We start from the raw sequence: 17,752 nt of genomic DNA, 5'->3' as shown, positions 1-17,752 counted from the left end.
ACTGATAATAATTTATAAATTGCCAGTATGTTATCTCAGGGTATTAGTTACCATGTTATACTAAAAATCAGGTACCTAAAGCAGTCAGACAATGAACAGGAGAAATTTGGGTTAATCCTGGAATGAACTATGAAACAGAAGGTTATGATGCATTAATATGTTATCTTTAGATATGGCTTTTGTATTTAAAGATATTTTGTATTATTGCTTTAAATATAAGTGTCAGAAAACACACAGTGTGCTGTACTAATGAACTGCCACATGGTAGAAATGTCTGTGAATGATAGAAGCCAGGGACTTAAATAAGTTATTCAAATATCTGGTTTTACAGAAATTTACAAAATGCTAAATTCTTACATTTTGAAAGCTAACATTTTAGACAGAAAATGATAAAATGTTTAATAACATAAAGCCTAAACCTAAAAGTATGCTTATGGTTGCTATTACTACTGCAGAAGGATGGGATTAAGTCCTTGGAGATTTTCTTACTACAAAGTGGGACAAAGTGAAAACACCTAGGCTCCGGGTCATTATAGTGCTGATAATGTCATCACTTTTTTCTGTAAAACATAATTGTTTGGTTCTTTGCTGTTTTCTGGTTATTTTGTATGAATCTGCATGTGTTGCCCTTTAAAACGGACATGGCAGCTAGTAAGATTTTTCTTTGACTAATATACAGGAAGCATCCAAGTTACTCCAACTGAAATGAAAGATATTTTCCCTCATGAGGTGCTGCTTTTAGACCTAAGTGTAGAAGCAAAGTGTCTCAGTGGCCTTACTAAGTGGTGTCCCCAGAATCTGTGGCTGTCCTGGCACTGTTCCCTGTTTTCAGATCACTACTACTCTGCCCACTATAGCTCACGGATGTTCTTTATCACTTTATTAAAGAAAAATAAAACATACAGGTGTGATTTTGAAACAAATGCTACACGTGTAAGCCTCTTCCCTTTAGTATTATCCACTGCACTCATACTGATTATGAATGTGGTTTCCATCTGTTTTAATGACTTTTTCCTTGCAAAAACTCACTGCAGCAAAGGTAATCCTTTTTTGAATTATGCCCCTAGTTACAGAGAGAGGGAAGCTGACAAAACTTCCAGCCCCTGCACAGATTTTGTAGTTTCTTACATGGAAGAGTTGTCCTTGTACTTTCATTCTTCATTTATTGGCAGAAGTAAACTTGTGTGCCCTCCAGGCAACATTTTCTGCATGTTCCTTCCCTCTAGCCCATCCGACAGTAGTAAATAAATCATGCTTTGGCAGTCAATCATGCTTCTAGAAATTCAAGTCTCTCAGAGAAAGTCATGCCTCTTATCCTATAGAAAAATATACAAGCATTTTCTGTTCCCAGCTTCAGTCCCAGTGTTTGCTTTAATGGTTTGGTGTTGAAGTGAAATCCTGAAGAAGAGAAAAGGAGAAAACGAAAGAGACAAAGAAGATGTTAATTTAACAAAATCCATTGTGTTAAATACTGTATGCCTTGGCAATCTTATTATTTTAATTTCTCTTTAAAAAAAAGATGACTGTCTGAAAAGCAAAAATAAATTTGTTTAGGAACTAGGAATACCTATTCTATGTTGTATAACATCACATGCATAAAGTGGTGTACCTCTCCCTTGTGACTTATTCCAAACAGCCGCACATGACATTCATTATTCTATCTCTATGCGTTTCATTTACATGAAGTGATTAACACTTTATTTGATGAAGAAAATCTACAAACTAAACTAGCTGCAGTCATTATGTCTGTGGCCAGAAGGAATGTGGGCCTTTCTTTTAGGACTTTAGCAATTGATTGTACAATAAGGGAGAACACGGGAAAGGTGCACAGGAACATTTCTCTTCACAACAAGGAGAATGGATGCACTGCACACCCCTCCCAACCTTGCTGCAGAGAGCAGAATGTAGAGACAACAGCATATTTTCTTATCAAACGCCAAAGTACCTCACTAGTGGAATCCATTTTGAATTAAAATGGATTTCAGTCCATGTGACTTACATTGTTATTTTTTTTCCTGACAAAGGCATATTTTTGTGCTTAGTTGGTTTAACTATATATATATATATATATATATATATATATATATATATAATACAGTTAGTATTGAATATGGTCAAGGATATAAGAAAACACAAAGATGTACTGTCAGCATTCCTGACAAGAAAAACAAATCTTAGGTTCTAAAGACTGTAACCCTTAAGAATCCAGTCACTAAAACTGAGGCATCATAGATTTACTATCACAATCTAGAACAGGCTACATTTAAAGGACTTTCCCCGTATGGACTTGGTTGATGAAGTCATCTCTGCAGAAGGCAAACTTCCAGCCTATAGGGCACCAAAGGCTATTTGGGAATTAGGGCTGTTGTGCTGCAGAACAGAAATCATGTTGGTTACAATTATCCTTCTTGCATTATCCTAGTTTTATTTTCAGACAAAGTTTTGATATCAAAGTATAACTGCACAATGGACAAATAGCGTGACTAATCAGTTTGAAAGGATTCATGATATGTTAGATAAAATAACAAACCTAAAAAGTTTGTGAGTCAAAATCTTACCATTGCAGGTAGACAAGATCAGTGCTGGCTGGTAACTTCAAATCAAAGGGGGGGGGGGGGCTGCAGGAGACAGCTGAATGGGATGGAGCCAAAAAGAAAGGGTGGGACCAACTAGAAAGGGGGTGGAGCAACACTGACCATGCTTACCAATTTACACAAAATTAATGCTCAGTCACTATTGGACATGCTGAATAGTATAGCAAGCAATACTAGCCAAAAGTGCATTTCAGAGTTAATGAGGTGTTTAGGTTCTGATATAATACTTCTAAACAGTAAAAATGTGGTTGGTCTCCACTACATAAAACTATTATGACTCTACATGATGTAGTAAACATACACTGTACTGTATGAAGTAATCTGCATTACACCAAAGCTATAGTGCCAAATATTTCATCCACAAACAACCATCATATCAAATGCTGATCTAAAGCATCTGCTTTGACCCTGCCAGGATTAAAATGAAAACAGCAACAACTGCATTCATTCACTCTGTTGCACAGAAACAGTAGCCACAGACTTGTATGACAGCTGACTTTCCCCAAATACACATTAATCTTGCAAAGCCACAATTACAACAGTAAACAGCAAGGACAGTCAACACATTACATTCACAAACACCCCATTACCTAACTAAAGTAGCTGCCTTTTGCCCTGCTAGGATTAAAGTAGAATTAATAGTAACAGTTGGGTTGCATACTTGCATTACTTTCATTATATTGCCAGAAACATTAGTCAAGGCTTATTTGTGCCAGCCAATTATACATTCATTTTAATTATTTTACTTTTGTTTACCCGGGTTTCTACAACCAGCTTTAGTCAAATAAACCCTTTCCGGCATATGCCCAGGGAGAAAAGCACCGACATATTGCAAGTATTTTTAAATAAACATTTAGTATATACACAAAGAGATATGAAATAGCATACATTAAGAATTACTCATACACTTGCTAATTATTTTACATTAATCTGAAAGTAGACAGAAAAGTATTACAATTTTACAAAGATGGAATTACAATAACAGTAAAAAGGCCAGTTGTTTCATTCACACATAGCCCCAATCCCCATTGCCTAAATCACCCACAATATCTGATTTGATCTTGCAAGGTTAAAAAACAAAACAAAACAAAAAAAGACAAAGCTGTCATTAAAGTAAGTACTCCCTTTTTTCACATACACAATACTCAAGAGTTTAGAGCTTGTGGTTGATCTTACTTCACTCAACTGCACACTACTCTTGCAAAGCAAGCCAGAACTCCAGTCATTCCATTCGCACATAGGCATAGTCCCCATCCCAATTGACTACCCAGTGAATCTGCTTTGAGCCTACATGGTTTAAAATAATGAAAATAGAAGACCATTACTGTATTTCTTTCACATAACATAGCCAAGAACTTGCAGGCTACCTTACTTCAGTTCACCCATACACACATTACTCATGCAGGAGTAAAGTTTGGTTCAACAACAAAACATTGACAAAGCATCTTAACATATCTTGACTGACCCTGCAAACAGATATTAGGTTAACAAAAACAAGTGTCACCCACAAACTGCCCCCCCAGAATACAGTGCATACCTAGTATCTATTTGACCACTGCCAGGATATTATATTAAAAAATACAAACAGAAAGTCATCAACAGCTTCATAAACAACAGCACAATTAACAAAAAAAAAACTGAGGGTTATGCTACTCAATGCCAGGAGTTTAAATCTCAAAATGCATGTGCTCGAAGCACTCCTCAGTATGGGGAACGTCGACATCTGTGCAGTAACTGAAACCTGGTACAAGGTTCCAGAGAGCACCCCAGCACTACTGGGCTACAACTCATACCACACGTTTCGGCCACAGAACACGGACCGAAACACAAAAGGAGGGGGTGTATCCATATTCATCAAGGATACCTACACCTCCAGGTTAGTGGTGCAGCAAGCTACCTCTGAGATCATCCATGTGCATCTAACATCGGGCAAATCTGCAATGCAAATTGTGGCCTGCTACAGATCACCCTCCATGACCCAGGACCACCACAGTCACCAAGGCCATAGATGAGGGGAAGGTGGTTCACACAGCCTACCTTGACCTCGCCAAGGCTTACAACACCATTCCCCACTCAGGTATTACAGAAATACTCACCAGCCTGAAAATAAACCCCTACGTCACAAGATGGGTTGCCAACTGGCTTACAGACAGAACTCACACAGTAAGAATAGCGGGCTCCAGGTCCGACTCTAAATCAGTCACAAGTGGTGCCCCGTAAGGCTCGGTCCTGGGACCCCTACTGTTCGGCATATACTTCTCAGAAGTGCAGGCAAACACAGGAGGACTATGGCTAACCAAGTTCGCCGATGACTGCAAACTGGGAGCCATAATTGACTCTCTGGCTGACACGGATATCCTCCAAAAGGGCCTTACTGAGATGGACACCTGGTGTCAAAGTCATGGCCTCAAGCTAAATGCCAAAAATGCAAAGTCATCCCATTTGGGAAAAACAAAACACCCACGAATTACCACATTGGTGGCAGCCCCCTTAATACAGAAGAGGTAATAAGAAATCTGGGGAACCAGGTAGATAGTTATCTCTCCTTTGACAATCATATTGCCAAAGTAGTTAGGAAATCCTTCTATGTGGCCCATCTAATTACTAAAGGGTTCACATCCAGAAATAAAGAGGTTATAGTGCCCCTCTATTCATCACTCATTAGACCCATCATAAAGTACAATGCCCCATTTGGGATGTACCTCACAACACACTTCCAACAGCTGGAAAGATCACAAAAGTGCCTCACCAAGAGGATTACTGGCCTCAAACATATGTCCTATGCAGCCCGACTGAAAAAACTCCGGCTGTACTCAGTGGCATATCTCTTACTCAGAGGTGATCTCTGCCCGACTTACAAAGCCATGTCCAACTCAGAATTGATAGACATGCTCCACCTAAAAAAATCCAAGTCACTGCGAGACACGCGCTCTAGTGAGCTAAACCTTGCCACAGCAATAAATAGAACATGCTGGAGGGATAGATTCCTGTCACAGAGACTCCACATGCTTTGGAACAAAATTCCAAATTACATCAGGCAGAGCCCCTCACTAACACTCTTCAAGAGAAACCTTGACGAGTGGATGGGTAACAGAAAATACACGACTGGGATCACTTTATTGGCTCTGCTTGACAGAGGATCAGTTAATTAATCAATGGGGTGGCGAATGCCGACACACTCTGGCTAGGCCTATAAATGCCCTCGGGCAGATAGCCTAGTACCTACATATAGGTTCATAGGTAGGTACTAGGCTATCGGCCCAAGGGCCTATGCAAGCCTAGCCAACAAGGTTCCCTGGCTTACGCCACCCAAGAAAGTTATTTTCCTGTGCCACTGATGAGCAGAGACACAGAAGTGATCCCCGGGGTGTATTTCCTATTTCCCATCCACTCATCAAGATTTTTCTTGAAGAGTGCTAATGAAGAACTTTGCTTGACATAGATGGGTAGCCTTTTCCAGAGTATGGGAAGTCTCTGGGATAGGAATCTATCCCTCCAGCATGTCCTGTTTATTGTGGTGACAAGGTTTAGGTCCCTAGAGCGTGTAGCTCGGAGGGATTGGGATTTCTTTAGGTGTAGCATGTCCAGCAGCTCTGGGTTTGACATAGCTTTATATGTTAGGCAGAGTTCACCTCTGAGTAGGCGATATGCTACGGAGTAAAGCTGGAGTTTATTTGAAGCGGTCAGTGTAGGGCATTTGTTTGAGTCCAGTAATCCTCTTTGTGAGGTACTTCTGTGGCCTTTCCAGCTGCTGCAGATGTCTTGTGAGGTACATTCCAAAAGGGGCATTGTACTCTATAATGGGTCTAATGAGTGATGAGTAGAGGGTAACGATGACCTCTTTTTTCCTGGATGAGAACCCTTTTATGATGAGGTGTGCCACGTAGAAGGACTTCCTGACTACTGTGGCGATGTGACTATCAAAGGACAGACTACTGTCCACCTGGGTCCCAAGGTCTCTTATCACACATTCGGTGTTAAGTAGATTGCTGCCTATGTGGTAGTTCATGGGTACAGAGTTTTTACCAAAGGGGATGACACTGCACTTTTTGGCATTGAGCTTGAGGCCATGGCTCTGACACCAGGCATCTGTCTCAGAGAGGCCCTTCTGTAGGATGTTCACATCATTTGGGGACTTGACTATGGCTCCTAGTTTGCAGTCATCTGTGAACTTCATTAGCCAGAGGCCTTCTGTGTTAGCCTGTACTTCAGAGAAGTAGATACCAAACAGGAGCGGTCCCAGGACGGAACCCTGTGGTACTCCACTTGTCACTGGTTTGAGGTCAGATTTGGAGTCTGCAACTTTTACAGTGTGGGTTCTGTCAGTGAGCCAGTTGGCAACCCATCTTGTGACGTAGGGATTTATGCCTAGTTTATTGAGTTTAGCTATAATTCCAGAATAGGGGATGGTGTTGAAAGCCTTGGTGAGGTCAAGATAGGCTATGTGAACCACTTTACCCTCATCTACGGCTTTGGTGACTGCCTCAAAGAAGTCGATCAGGTTCAGGAGGCATGATCTGCCTTTCACAAACCAGAACTGGGTGGGATCCAGAGTTTGGAGGTTACCAATGTCTTTGTTTATGAGTTCCATGATGATACGTTCCATGGCTTTGCAGACCAGGCTCATCAGGCTAATAGGTCTATAGTTCCCGGGATCAGTGGTGGCTCCCCCTTTGTGGAGTGGGATAACTGTTGCTGTGTGCCATTCAGTGGGCACAAAGCCTGACGCGAGGCTATTATTGAACATGGTGCTTAAGTGGGGAGCCAGTTCATTCTGAAGTTCGTGTAAAACGCAGCCTGGGATGTTGTCCGGTCCCATGGATGATGTGTTTTAGGCTTTAGAGAGTGCAGCTTTCACCTGCGTAGTTGTGATTACAGGGACTCTGCATTCTTCCTGTATAGATATGGGCCCTTTAGGGGGTGGGGGGGGGGGGGTAAAGTTAGCAATGAACCTATCTGCCAGGATGTTGGCAATATCAGTTGGTTCTGTAATTTTCATGCCTTTGTGCTGTAACTCAGAGCAGATCTGGGTGTTGCCATTGAGATTCTTGACATAGCTATAAAATGCTTTGTGGTTGTCCCTGGAATTAGTGGCAATTTTATTTTCGTAGCTAGCTTTGGAGAATATGAACCTATGAACTCACAGACCACCTACCAGTATCTGGGTAACCCTGCCAGGATACTGTTATATTACAAGCAGCCCCCACAACAGCCAGCTCACTGCCTTCTACTATCTGGTTGACCCTGCCAGCCTCCAGGCCAGGATGTCAGAAAGAACATTTGTACTTGTTAACACTGCCAGGATAAAATAATTAAATAAATGCAGAAAGTCTCTGGTTGACCCTGCCAGGAAAAAATGCAGAAAGTATCTGATTGATCATCTGGCTGGCCCTGCCAGGAAAAAAAAAATGCACTTTTTTTTTGGGGGGGGGCAGGGGTTAATTTAAAAATAGCCTTTATTCCCTCATTGGCTTCTCTTACTCACCTTAAAGTTTGATTCCAAATCTCAGAATCTAAAAATATTCTGATCTGGATCCCAGTGATGGATTCAGATATCCACTCATTGTGCGTCTCAGTATCTCTCACAACCTCACTACATTACAGTTAAAGCGCAGGAAGAGAATATGAGAATAGCAGGACTAATCAGCAGCCACATGACATACACAGATTACGTGACAGGCTGCTGACCCTAACAGTCCAGTCAGCTTCCAATTTCCTGCAGTTAAAACTGCAATGACTTCTGGGCATCTTCAGTGATCCCTGCAAACTTACCAATCCAGACTGTTTTAAAAACAGTCCAGCAACAAAAACACACACACACACACACACACATATATATATATATATATATATATATATATATATATATATTTATTTTTTTTTTTGTTTTTCTTTTTTACAATTGGAACTCAAGCAACCATGCATGCTGCTCTGAGTTCCATGTTGCATCTTCAACTTTTAGCACTAGTTATCACCTTGAACTGCTACTAATGTGCAAAATGAAAAGTTTAATTAATCTCTTTTTTTCCTTTTATGGGAAAGTTGTGGGGTTGTAGCCCAGCAGTCCAGTACCCCAAGCCACCCCAAACAATATGTATGTGTTGCTAATAAATAGTTTTCATTAAAAGCTGAAAAAAATGTAAAGCTTACATTGGTACAGCATGTGAAAAATGTCTGTTAAAATTTTGAACGTTGTCTGTGCATGTTCACAGCTTTCAGTTTTGTGACAGGGATGTAGTGTGAGTGAAATGAGATTTTTTATAAGGAAATAAATCAAGAGTGCACTCCATCTTGAATTAAAATGGAGTCTAGGTCTGTGTGATTTAGAATGTTACTTGTCCAGATCCCCCCCATAAAACCAATACCACACCGTTTGGCATAAGATAACCATTTATTAGTCACAAACATAAATTTGTTTAATTGCAGATGAAGACAAAACTCAAACATAACAAAATACAGTAGGCAGTGTCACCCACTCACCTCTGTCCCACCATGATGTAAATCAGAATTAACTCAATTGCTCACCTAAGCACAACTTCCCACTAGAAGCAGCGTGACAACGCTCACTTCAATAATCAACCAACCACCTTGTATAATCCAAAACAAACACCAGAGGAGGAACAGAAGAGGGGCAGCACAGCCCATCTTCTCTGCCCTGTCCCCCCAAGCTCACATAAGAAGATACAAACAACATGGAAGGCAGACAGCAAGCTCGTGCAAAAATCTGATTCACCCTCCCTCAGATACTGCACAAAACTCCTCCTTACTACTACATCACTTATTCTCTAACCAACCCTTCCCTATAGCTGTAACCCTTCCTCACTGACAATGCAGCAACAACTCCCTCACCAAATTTTCCATTCTAAACTTCGCTGTTCACCCTCATCCCCCCTCCCCCGTCATCTCTGGACAAATTAGTTTGTTCAGATCACCGCGTAAAACAAACACCACACATTTTGCATAAAATTACCATTTATTGATCAACCATTTATTAATCACAAACATAAATTTAATTGCAGATAAAGATATAACTCAAATATAACAAAATACAGTAGGCAGCATCAGCCGTTTACCTCCATCCCACCATGATGTAAAGCAGCATTAACTCAACCGTTCACTTAATCACAACTTCCCACTAGAAACAGCGTGACACCGCTCACTTTGATAATCAACCAACCCCACCTTGTATGATCCAAAACATAAACACCAGAGGGGGAACAGAAGAAGGGCATCACAGCCCCTCTTTTCTGCCCACCAGCCTGAATACAGGCTGTTCCACTCCAAAATCCTACAATGATTTCACCAAACCTTTCAACAACAACGGCAGGTGCACATTCAACAGGTCCAAGCCTGCATCACTCAAGTGTACTCCATCATCCCTAAACCACACTGGATGCCTATCACCAAAATCCCTATGATCAATAATATGAATACCAAACTGTGACAACCACCTTGAAAACCTATTATTAACAAAACAATGAGCGTGCTCAATACCCATGAAATTGCCCACATTCATCCAAAGACTGGCACTATTTCTAACCACACAATAATCATGGAAGGAAAACCTACTCCTCAGACTTGCCAAATCCCTTATTACCCTTACCTCTAACTTTAATTTCGGAATACTCTCTAAGACATTATCTGCCAAATGGAGAACCAAATATGTGTAATTTCAGTCTAAAGTTATATATCTTCAAACATGTCCTCATGCTGGTGACACCACCCACATTGCCCCAACCCCAGCTTGCCTTCATTTGGCCTAATTTCAGCTCATTTCACAGTCCAGTACACATAAGGATGTCCCAATACGACAACCTTCCTTCCTAAAAAAATATATATATTTAAATACAGCTGGTGGCATAAATCAACTTAACTAATATAAGACAAAAAGGCCCCAGATGACCACCCCCCCCACCCTATTTATAACCTCCACTGACCTACCTTCCCTCACCAAATCCGATGGCCTCCCAATCCGAAAGAATGCAAAGAGAACCTCTCACCCTGAAAACCTACACACTGAAAAGCCTTCCTTATCAAAACCAAAACCAGATCGTTTCCTACCACCCTTCTACCGCACGATCGAAATATGAAATCCTGTGGTCTACCACCGTGCGATAACTGCAGCCTCCTGGCCCATGACACTTGGACTCATCCCCACACGCACACAACACAATCTCTGCACCCCTGCCCACCTTATCTGTTTTAGATTCGTGCAACTAAATCACTATCAGGAGGGAAATATAAAAACATCCTGACACAACAATTAACCCAGCATCTCATTCACCTTAAATGCTCTACTGTGCATTCACACTGACAAGGTAACCTAAAGTGGATAATCCACAAAATTCCCGTTCAATAAGTGGAAACCTGCCAATACCACCTTTAGGACCTACCTCGTCATAGGCAAAATGCATATCAGTCTTCCAACAGTTAATCCTTACTCATCCTTTCAACATCCAGGCTACTGTCCATGCCTTGGTCAAATCCTCTAAATCCATCACCCACATGAATATGGAAAAAGCTGCCAAATCTGCCTTAACTGACTGAACTACCCACCCCTTCATTCAAATCTTAGCCAAAGAATGCAACAATCTCACTGACCAAACTTTCTCCTCTTCAGTTAACTGCAATACAAATTCACCAAATGCAGATAATGCCCTACCATGCACCTCCCCCATCGAATCCACCCATGACTGCTGAATCAGCTGTCCTGTCACATCAGCCCAACTTGCCACACCTTCTCTGAAAACACAGCTGGTTTGCCTGTGCCTATTGGGCCAACTGCCAAAACCTGTGAAACTGAAAACGAGAAAGGATGTCAGCAATCGAATTCCTGGTACCTGGCAAATGTACACCTGAAAAAGAAAAAATTGTCAACAAACTTTGCAAATCCAGGTTCCATAAAACTAAGAATAGTAGCCTATATTTTGCATTTTTTTACTTTAACATCCGCACCACTGTCAAATTGTCTGAATTAGAAACCACCTTCCTGTCACACAATTGTTGTTGCCAAACCACTGAAGCTGCCCAAACAGGCATCAACCCCAAAAAAGACACACCCTTCTTCCGCTCCACCTCCCAATCATCCAGCCAATGAACTGCAAACCATTCTCCACTAAAACATGCACCCATCCCTTTCCCCCACAGTGTCTGTGAAAATTTGCAGTTGACCCAGTCTTTCTGCTAGAAAGAAATCCCATTAAAATGGTTCAAAATAGACAACTGCGGTTCTAAATCTGCTTACACAAGCTTGCTAACCCTTACCCAATGACGCTTGCTTCTCCCTCATTTTAACAAAATGCTACTGAAATGCAAAATCTCTGTTCGGGACAAACTGCCCAACATGCATAGTTTCATGATGGCCCTAATCATTCAGACAATCTTTCCCTTCAATCACTCTCTCTCTCTTCTCAACAGGAAGACAAAACAAACCCTGCTCAACATCTGCTGTCAGACCTAAAAAACATAAAGTTTGGCAGGGCCTTCCAACTTCTGCTTAGTCAGCGGAACTCCCAAATCTTCGCACATAGTAAAGAATGCCTGCATTCCTTCTGTTGCTCCGTCAAAACCCTCAGCTGGCAAAAGAAAGTCATCAAGGTAATGGACAGCCTTCTGAGTATTCACCCTTTGTTGCCAGACCCAGTGAAGCGCACAGCTAAATTTCTCAAACTTGGCACAAGCCACCTCACAAACCAAAGACATGGCCTTGTCAAAATAAAACTTATTGTCCACTATCATGCCCAATAATGGACATTGCTCTTGACCCACAGGCATCAAATGGTATGTAGACTCACTATCAGCATTTACTAAGCAAGGATCCCAAATACCCCTTAATCATTGCCACGGCATCGTCCAATAATGCGTACCTAACCTTTGTGTCCTTCTGCACATAGAATTGTTGACCAATTCCCCTTGTGGGAAAGAGAAATGGTGAATCATCTGAAATTCACCAGGTGCCTTCTTAGGGACCAACCCCAATGGTGACCCTTTGAAGTTGACAAAAGGAGGGTAATCAAAAGAGGGCCAACAACCTGTTGGTGCACAATTCCTTCTCAACCAAACCTCTCAATATAACCTCATTCTCACACACCGAGCGTGCAGATTTTTGCAAACCAAGCCATCCCCACAAACCACCAGTTTGATGGAAAACCCTGATAAAAACCCACAAATGAACTCAGCAATGAATTGCAACTAAAGAAAGTAAACCAACATCTGGCACAGTATGTGGGCCTTGACAGGCAAATGGGAAAGCCAGCTTGCTTCTCTGCCCCCCAAAAAAATATCACACCCTCTGAACCCCTGTAGACCTTGTGCCAGGGTGAGGAAGGACCCATTATCGGTAAGCGCAGAACCCACGTGTGTTGGATTCCCCTTCCGATGGCTACACTGTGACTGTGTGCACCCCTGAACAGATCAAACAAATATGCGAAAAACTGTGCACAGAGCATGTAAATCAACCCACAGTAAATGACTAACATACCCCACGCAATTCACCCCTAGTTTACCTAACTGGAAGAAGCCATCCAAGCTACCCATCATCATGGCCAGCCAAATATCCTGATGCCTCACTCCCCATTTCAAAGACTGATCCATGGCAGAACAGTTGCTCATACCACATCTGAACATTTCCAGAATGTAACCACTGAGCCTCACAAATCGTTAAAAAATAACTAAAAGTGGTAAAGCCTGTGGGCTATCCTTCTCCAAGCAGACAATCATATTATACATAAAACCAAATATCCAATTATCCCACATCCTGGTTCTAAATTTTCCAATCTTCCTCTGACCTAACACTGCTAATGCTTCCAAAAGGTCCTTTCTACTTGATATGTCAGATTCCACCAAATGCTGCACACCTTCTGCATCAATTAATTCAAATATGTCAGCATTCTCAGCTTTCCATATCTTCTCTTTAAGTGATGTAGAGATATATGAGGTAAGGAAAAACCCACCCTCTGTGGTTGCCAGTACCTGAGTAGCCAACCATTCCCCTGGAGGAATCCCAAAATCGGAGCCCACGTCTTGCTCCAATGATTCACCCTAACCCAGCTGGACCCTGCACTCCCGGACAATGAAACCTCCTATCATTCCCCACTCTGCACCTGCTCAACTACTCCTAAGGGATATCAGGCATCCCCTCTATCCATGACATCAACGTTTTGAAACATTTTGCCTGCACCTTCTCTCACAAAAGCCCCACAAGCAGGAGCTGCCAATTCCATACTGCATATACCTAACCCTGACATAATATCATTATTTGCAACCACATCTGAAATTACTCCAGTAGCCAGACCATCAGTGTCAAAGCCAACTACCAACTTCTTGGCTCATTTCCCTCTGGCAACAGGAGTCTTTCTTGCTGACTGCACTCACTTTTTCCTTACAACCGTACTGGAACTGTCCGATCTAGAGGACTTTCCCACTGGCACTTCTTGAAAAAACTCCTCTGCTTGAGCCATATATAGCCACTCACTTGTCCTTCAGGCTGCAGGACCCCACCATCTGCAAAAGAAAGAAAACATGAATAGCCCCCCCCCAAAAAAAAAATAGTACCTAGAAAAGAAAAGAATGCAAAACTAAATTTGAAAGAAATGAAATCTATGGCACTTAGCTATTACCTTTACCAAAATTGAATGTATTTCCCACCTCACAAGTCAAGCCTGTCAGGAAGTAAAGGGAACAAAACCAATGACTGGTGAACACAGAGCCTCTGAATGCAAGCGGGCCTGCCCAAAAAGTCAGGCTACCACATGCTTCCCAAATTCAATATCGGAACTGAAATTGTGTATGGCAAACCTAACATTATACCCCACACCCAGCCATGTTTACACTGCTTATTAAATGCTCACTGGTGGCTACAACCAAGTTAGCTTTCAGATCACAGGAAAAGAAGAAGCCAAAGTAAACCACTCTGAAAGATCCCAGGTCAATGAGCGATAAACTGACTGAAAATATACAAAACAAATCAGTGCGAATAGCAACTAACAAAGCATGGAAACTAAACAACCACCAACTGCCCACAACAGAAGCATGATCCTACAAGTTGAAACAAATGTGAAAACTAGTCAAACCACCAATGAAAAAAACAATGAAACAAAAACCACCAACAAAAGCAATAAAAGATCGAACGCCAAGAACAAAACTCCCCATGCAAAACACAAACCACAAATACACAAGAAAAATGTCGGGCTATCACACTAACAAACAGCCCTCTGCCAAGCAGCATCCAAAATAAATAAAGTTCAACACCTAATGAAAAAAGTGAACTAAATACCTAACTACTGCCTGTTCCACTGCACCAACTCATTTTCATAAGACTGGGCTCTCCATCCCCACACAGAAAGAAGAAGAAGAAAAAAAAAAAAACAAAGACAAAAGTTAACTCAGGCCTTCCTGGACCCAAATATCTAATGCTGGTCATCTCAGATGTAACATGCTGACCAAGCTCAGCACCTCACACCAAAATCTGATTCACCCATACTGCACAAAATTTAGCTAACACCTTTTTACCACTATATCACTTCCTCTCTAACCAACCCTTCCCCATAGCTTTAACTCTTCCTCATCGACAATGCAGCAACAACTCTCTCACCAACTTTTCCATTCTAAACTTCATTGTCCACCCTCACCCCCCTCCCCATAGCCATCTTTGGAGAAATTAGTTTGGGTCCAAACTGCATTTCTTCTCCTGACATAAGCATATTCACATAATTAGTTACCTCAATTATACAGAAATAGAATTAGATTTTTCTGTTTTTGAATTTCTCCAAGTCTTTTGGGTTTCTAATACCATGACAAAAATGGACCTTATTACTAAGTCAAAGTGTGATTAAAGTTCATGAAATTAATGGCAGCACCCACAATGTGCCCAGTAATGACTCCTTCTGCAATTCATACAGAGTTATATGTATCAGTAACATATCAAAGTATGATTGTACATTCTTTTTTATAAGACCCGTTGCGCCTACTACTTCTAGAACTGTCAGGGTATCTTTCTTCCACATTGCGCTCATTTCTGCCTGCAGAACCTGCTATTTTATGACTTTGTCTCTCTCTGTACGTAAGACACTGTAGTCACTGGGTCTAGCAATTTCAATGATCAGTGCTACTATTATCTTCTTTTCATGGACTACTATATCTGGTTTTCTTGAGTCTATTTTTTGAACTGTTGATAATGGATAATCCATGTGATATAAATTTCATTATTTTCTGTGATGCTTTGTGGCTCATATTTCCAGTGTTCTTTAGCTACTTCAATATTATAATGTTTGCACAATCCCCAAATCAACAGTCCTGCCATATTATTATGCCTTTCAGTATACAATCCTTCTGCTATTAGTATGCCACAACCAGCAATAAAGTGTGCGACTGTTTTCAATTTTGTTTTATAGAGCCTACATTTGTCTGTTTCTCCCACATGTTCAATGACTTTGTAAACCAACGGGTATGTAGTCCACTATCTTGGGCCGCCAATATGAACCTTCCATCTCTTGGTTTGAATTTGCCTCTCCTTAAACATTCCTGCATTTGTTCCTGATCAACATGAGGTTCTTCCAGAAGTTTTATATACTTGCTACTATATTTATGCATGTTCCACATTTCTTGCCTTCTCGTCAGACCCTTCACACCTTATATTTTTCTTTTGTTTTTTGGCACATTCAGTTGCTGCTTGATTTTTTATCTACTTCTGGTTTGGTTTCCATTCCTGCTTGATGCCGATTTGCTTCTGCTAAACTAAGCAGGGAAGTCATTTTAGATTTGTTCTCCTCATATTTCTAAACTTTCACTATGTTTGGGTCTTGTGAGTTTAGCACATATGTATGCAGTCCCAAGATTGCAGAGTTATACATGTAATCAATTTCAAGGACGCCCATATCTCCCTCTGAATGGGAAATACATAGCCTTGGTATGCATTGATTTTTATATATCATTTGATGAGAATGAAGCATCCTTCTTGCTTTTCTGTCCAACCTATCCAACACCTGTTGGGGCCAGTCAGTCACTCCAAAACTGTAAGTTAAGCAGGAAAAGCAAATTGGTTTATAGTTTGGACTTTGTTCCTAGATGTCAATGCTGTTTTCAGTATTAATTTTAGTCTTCTAAAATACTCTAAGTTTTACTCGTATCTGTTCATGTTTTATTGTTGATCCTTCATCAACTGCTAAATATTTATACATTCTTGCTCAAGTTATTTTGTATCACATTCCTGTAACAAACAGTTTTCTTGGTGCTGAAACTTTCCTGCTTTAAAGCTTGCTTTTGCACATTTATCAAGACCAAATGATAATTGCAGTTGTGCTATCAGTTTTCAATCTGTTGAACTATACAGTTTTAAATCATCTACAAAAATAAGATGAGAAGTCTTTACACTTTGTTGTTTTCTGGAAGCCAAATTGTAGCCATGGCCTAATCTGATAACTAGATAACTTAATGGGTTAAAGGCAAGATAAAAGAGCAGCAGTGACAGAGAGTCACTGTGGAATAGTCCCCTTTGAATTTTTATCCCTGGAATAATAATCTGTCCTTTATCATGGCTTAACTGCAAAGTGGTTTGCCACTGTTTCATGGTTGCTGTAATGTAATCGATCAGTGTAGGGTGTATCTTATACATTTTAAGCACTCTTTTATCCACGAATGTGGGATACTGTCAAATGCTTTTTTGTAGCCTATCCATGCCATACTTAGATTCTTCCACTGTCTACAGTTCTCCATTATGACTTTATTTAATAGCTTAGGTTCATACCTAAGCTATTTAATAGCAAATATTCCTTTGTTCCATATGACTTTCTTTTATTACCCTTTTGTTCTATTGCCATGATTGAGTTTGTTTCTAAATGATTTTACATTCTTTCGGTCTCAATTCCAGTGTATGTTTTATACGTCGTCATAAGGCAAGTTACTGGTCCATAGTTTTTAGGATAGCTTGCAGGTTCACTCTTAAGTAGGAGTATCATTTTTATTTTTGTTAACCAGGCTAGGGTCTGTTCGGGGAGCTCATATAAATAGTTCTTACTCTTGGCTAAATCTTCATGTAAAGATGTTAATACTTTTAGCCAGAAGTTAGGCACTACAATCTAGGCCTGGGTTTTCCAATTAGGAGCTTTTCTTAACTTTGCTTCAATCTCTCTGGCCATTACATATCCAGTACATTTGAACTT

General features: G+C 40.8%; 1 protein-coding gene across 4 annotated transcripts in view; it reads right to left on the bottom strand.

The window, feature by feature from the left end:
* Positions 1 to 17,752, bottom strand: part of ANK1 (ankyrin 1) — a 1,899,552-nt gene that overhangs the window by 8,086 nt on the left and 1,873,714 nt on the right. For all 4 annotated transcript variants that reach the window (XM_044082993.1, XM_044082990.1, XM_044082992.1 and 1 more), the window contains one exon: positions 1 to 1,398. This exon is cut by the window's left edge and continues 8,086 nt beyond it. In XM_044082993.1, the coding sequence (XP_043938928.1) occupies positions 1,372 to 1,398 (27 nt within the window). In that variant the 3' untranslated portion in view covers positions 1 to 1,371. The remainder of the gene's footprint in view (positions 1,399 to 17,752) is intronic.

Source organism: Protopterus annectens, chromosome 9.part0 (genome assembly GCF_019279795.1).
Source record: "Protopterus annectens isolate FY-2018-M chromosome 9.part0, PAN1.0, whole genome shotgun sequence".
Classification (NCBI taxonomy): domain Eukaryota; kingdom Metazoa; phylum Chordata; order Ceratodontiformes; family Protopteridae; genus Protopterus; species Protopterus annectens.
The sequence above is the reverse complement of the archived record's forward strand: the minus strand, read 5'-3'. Positions and strand labels throughout refer to the sequence as shown.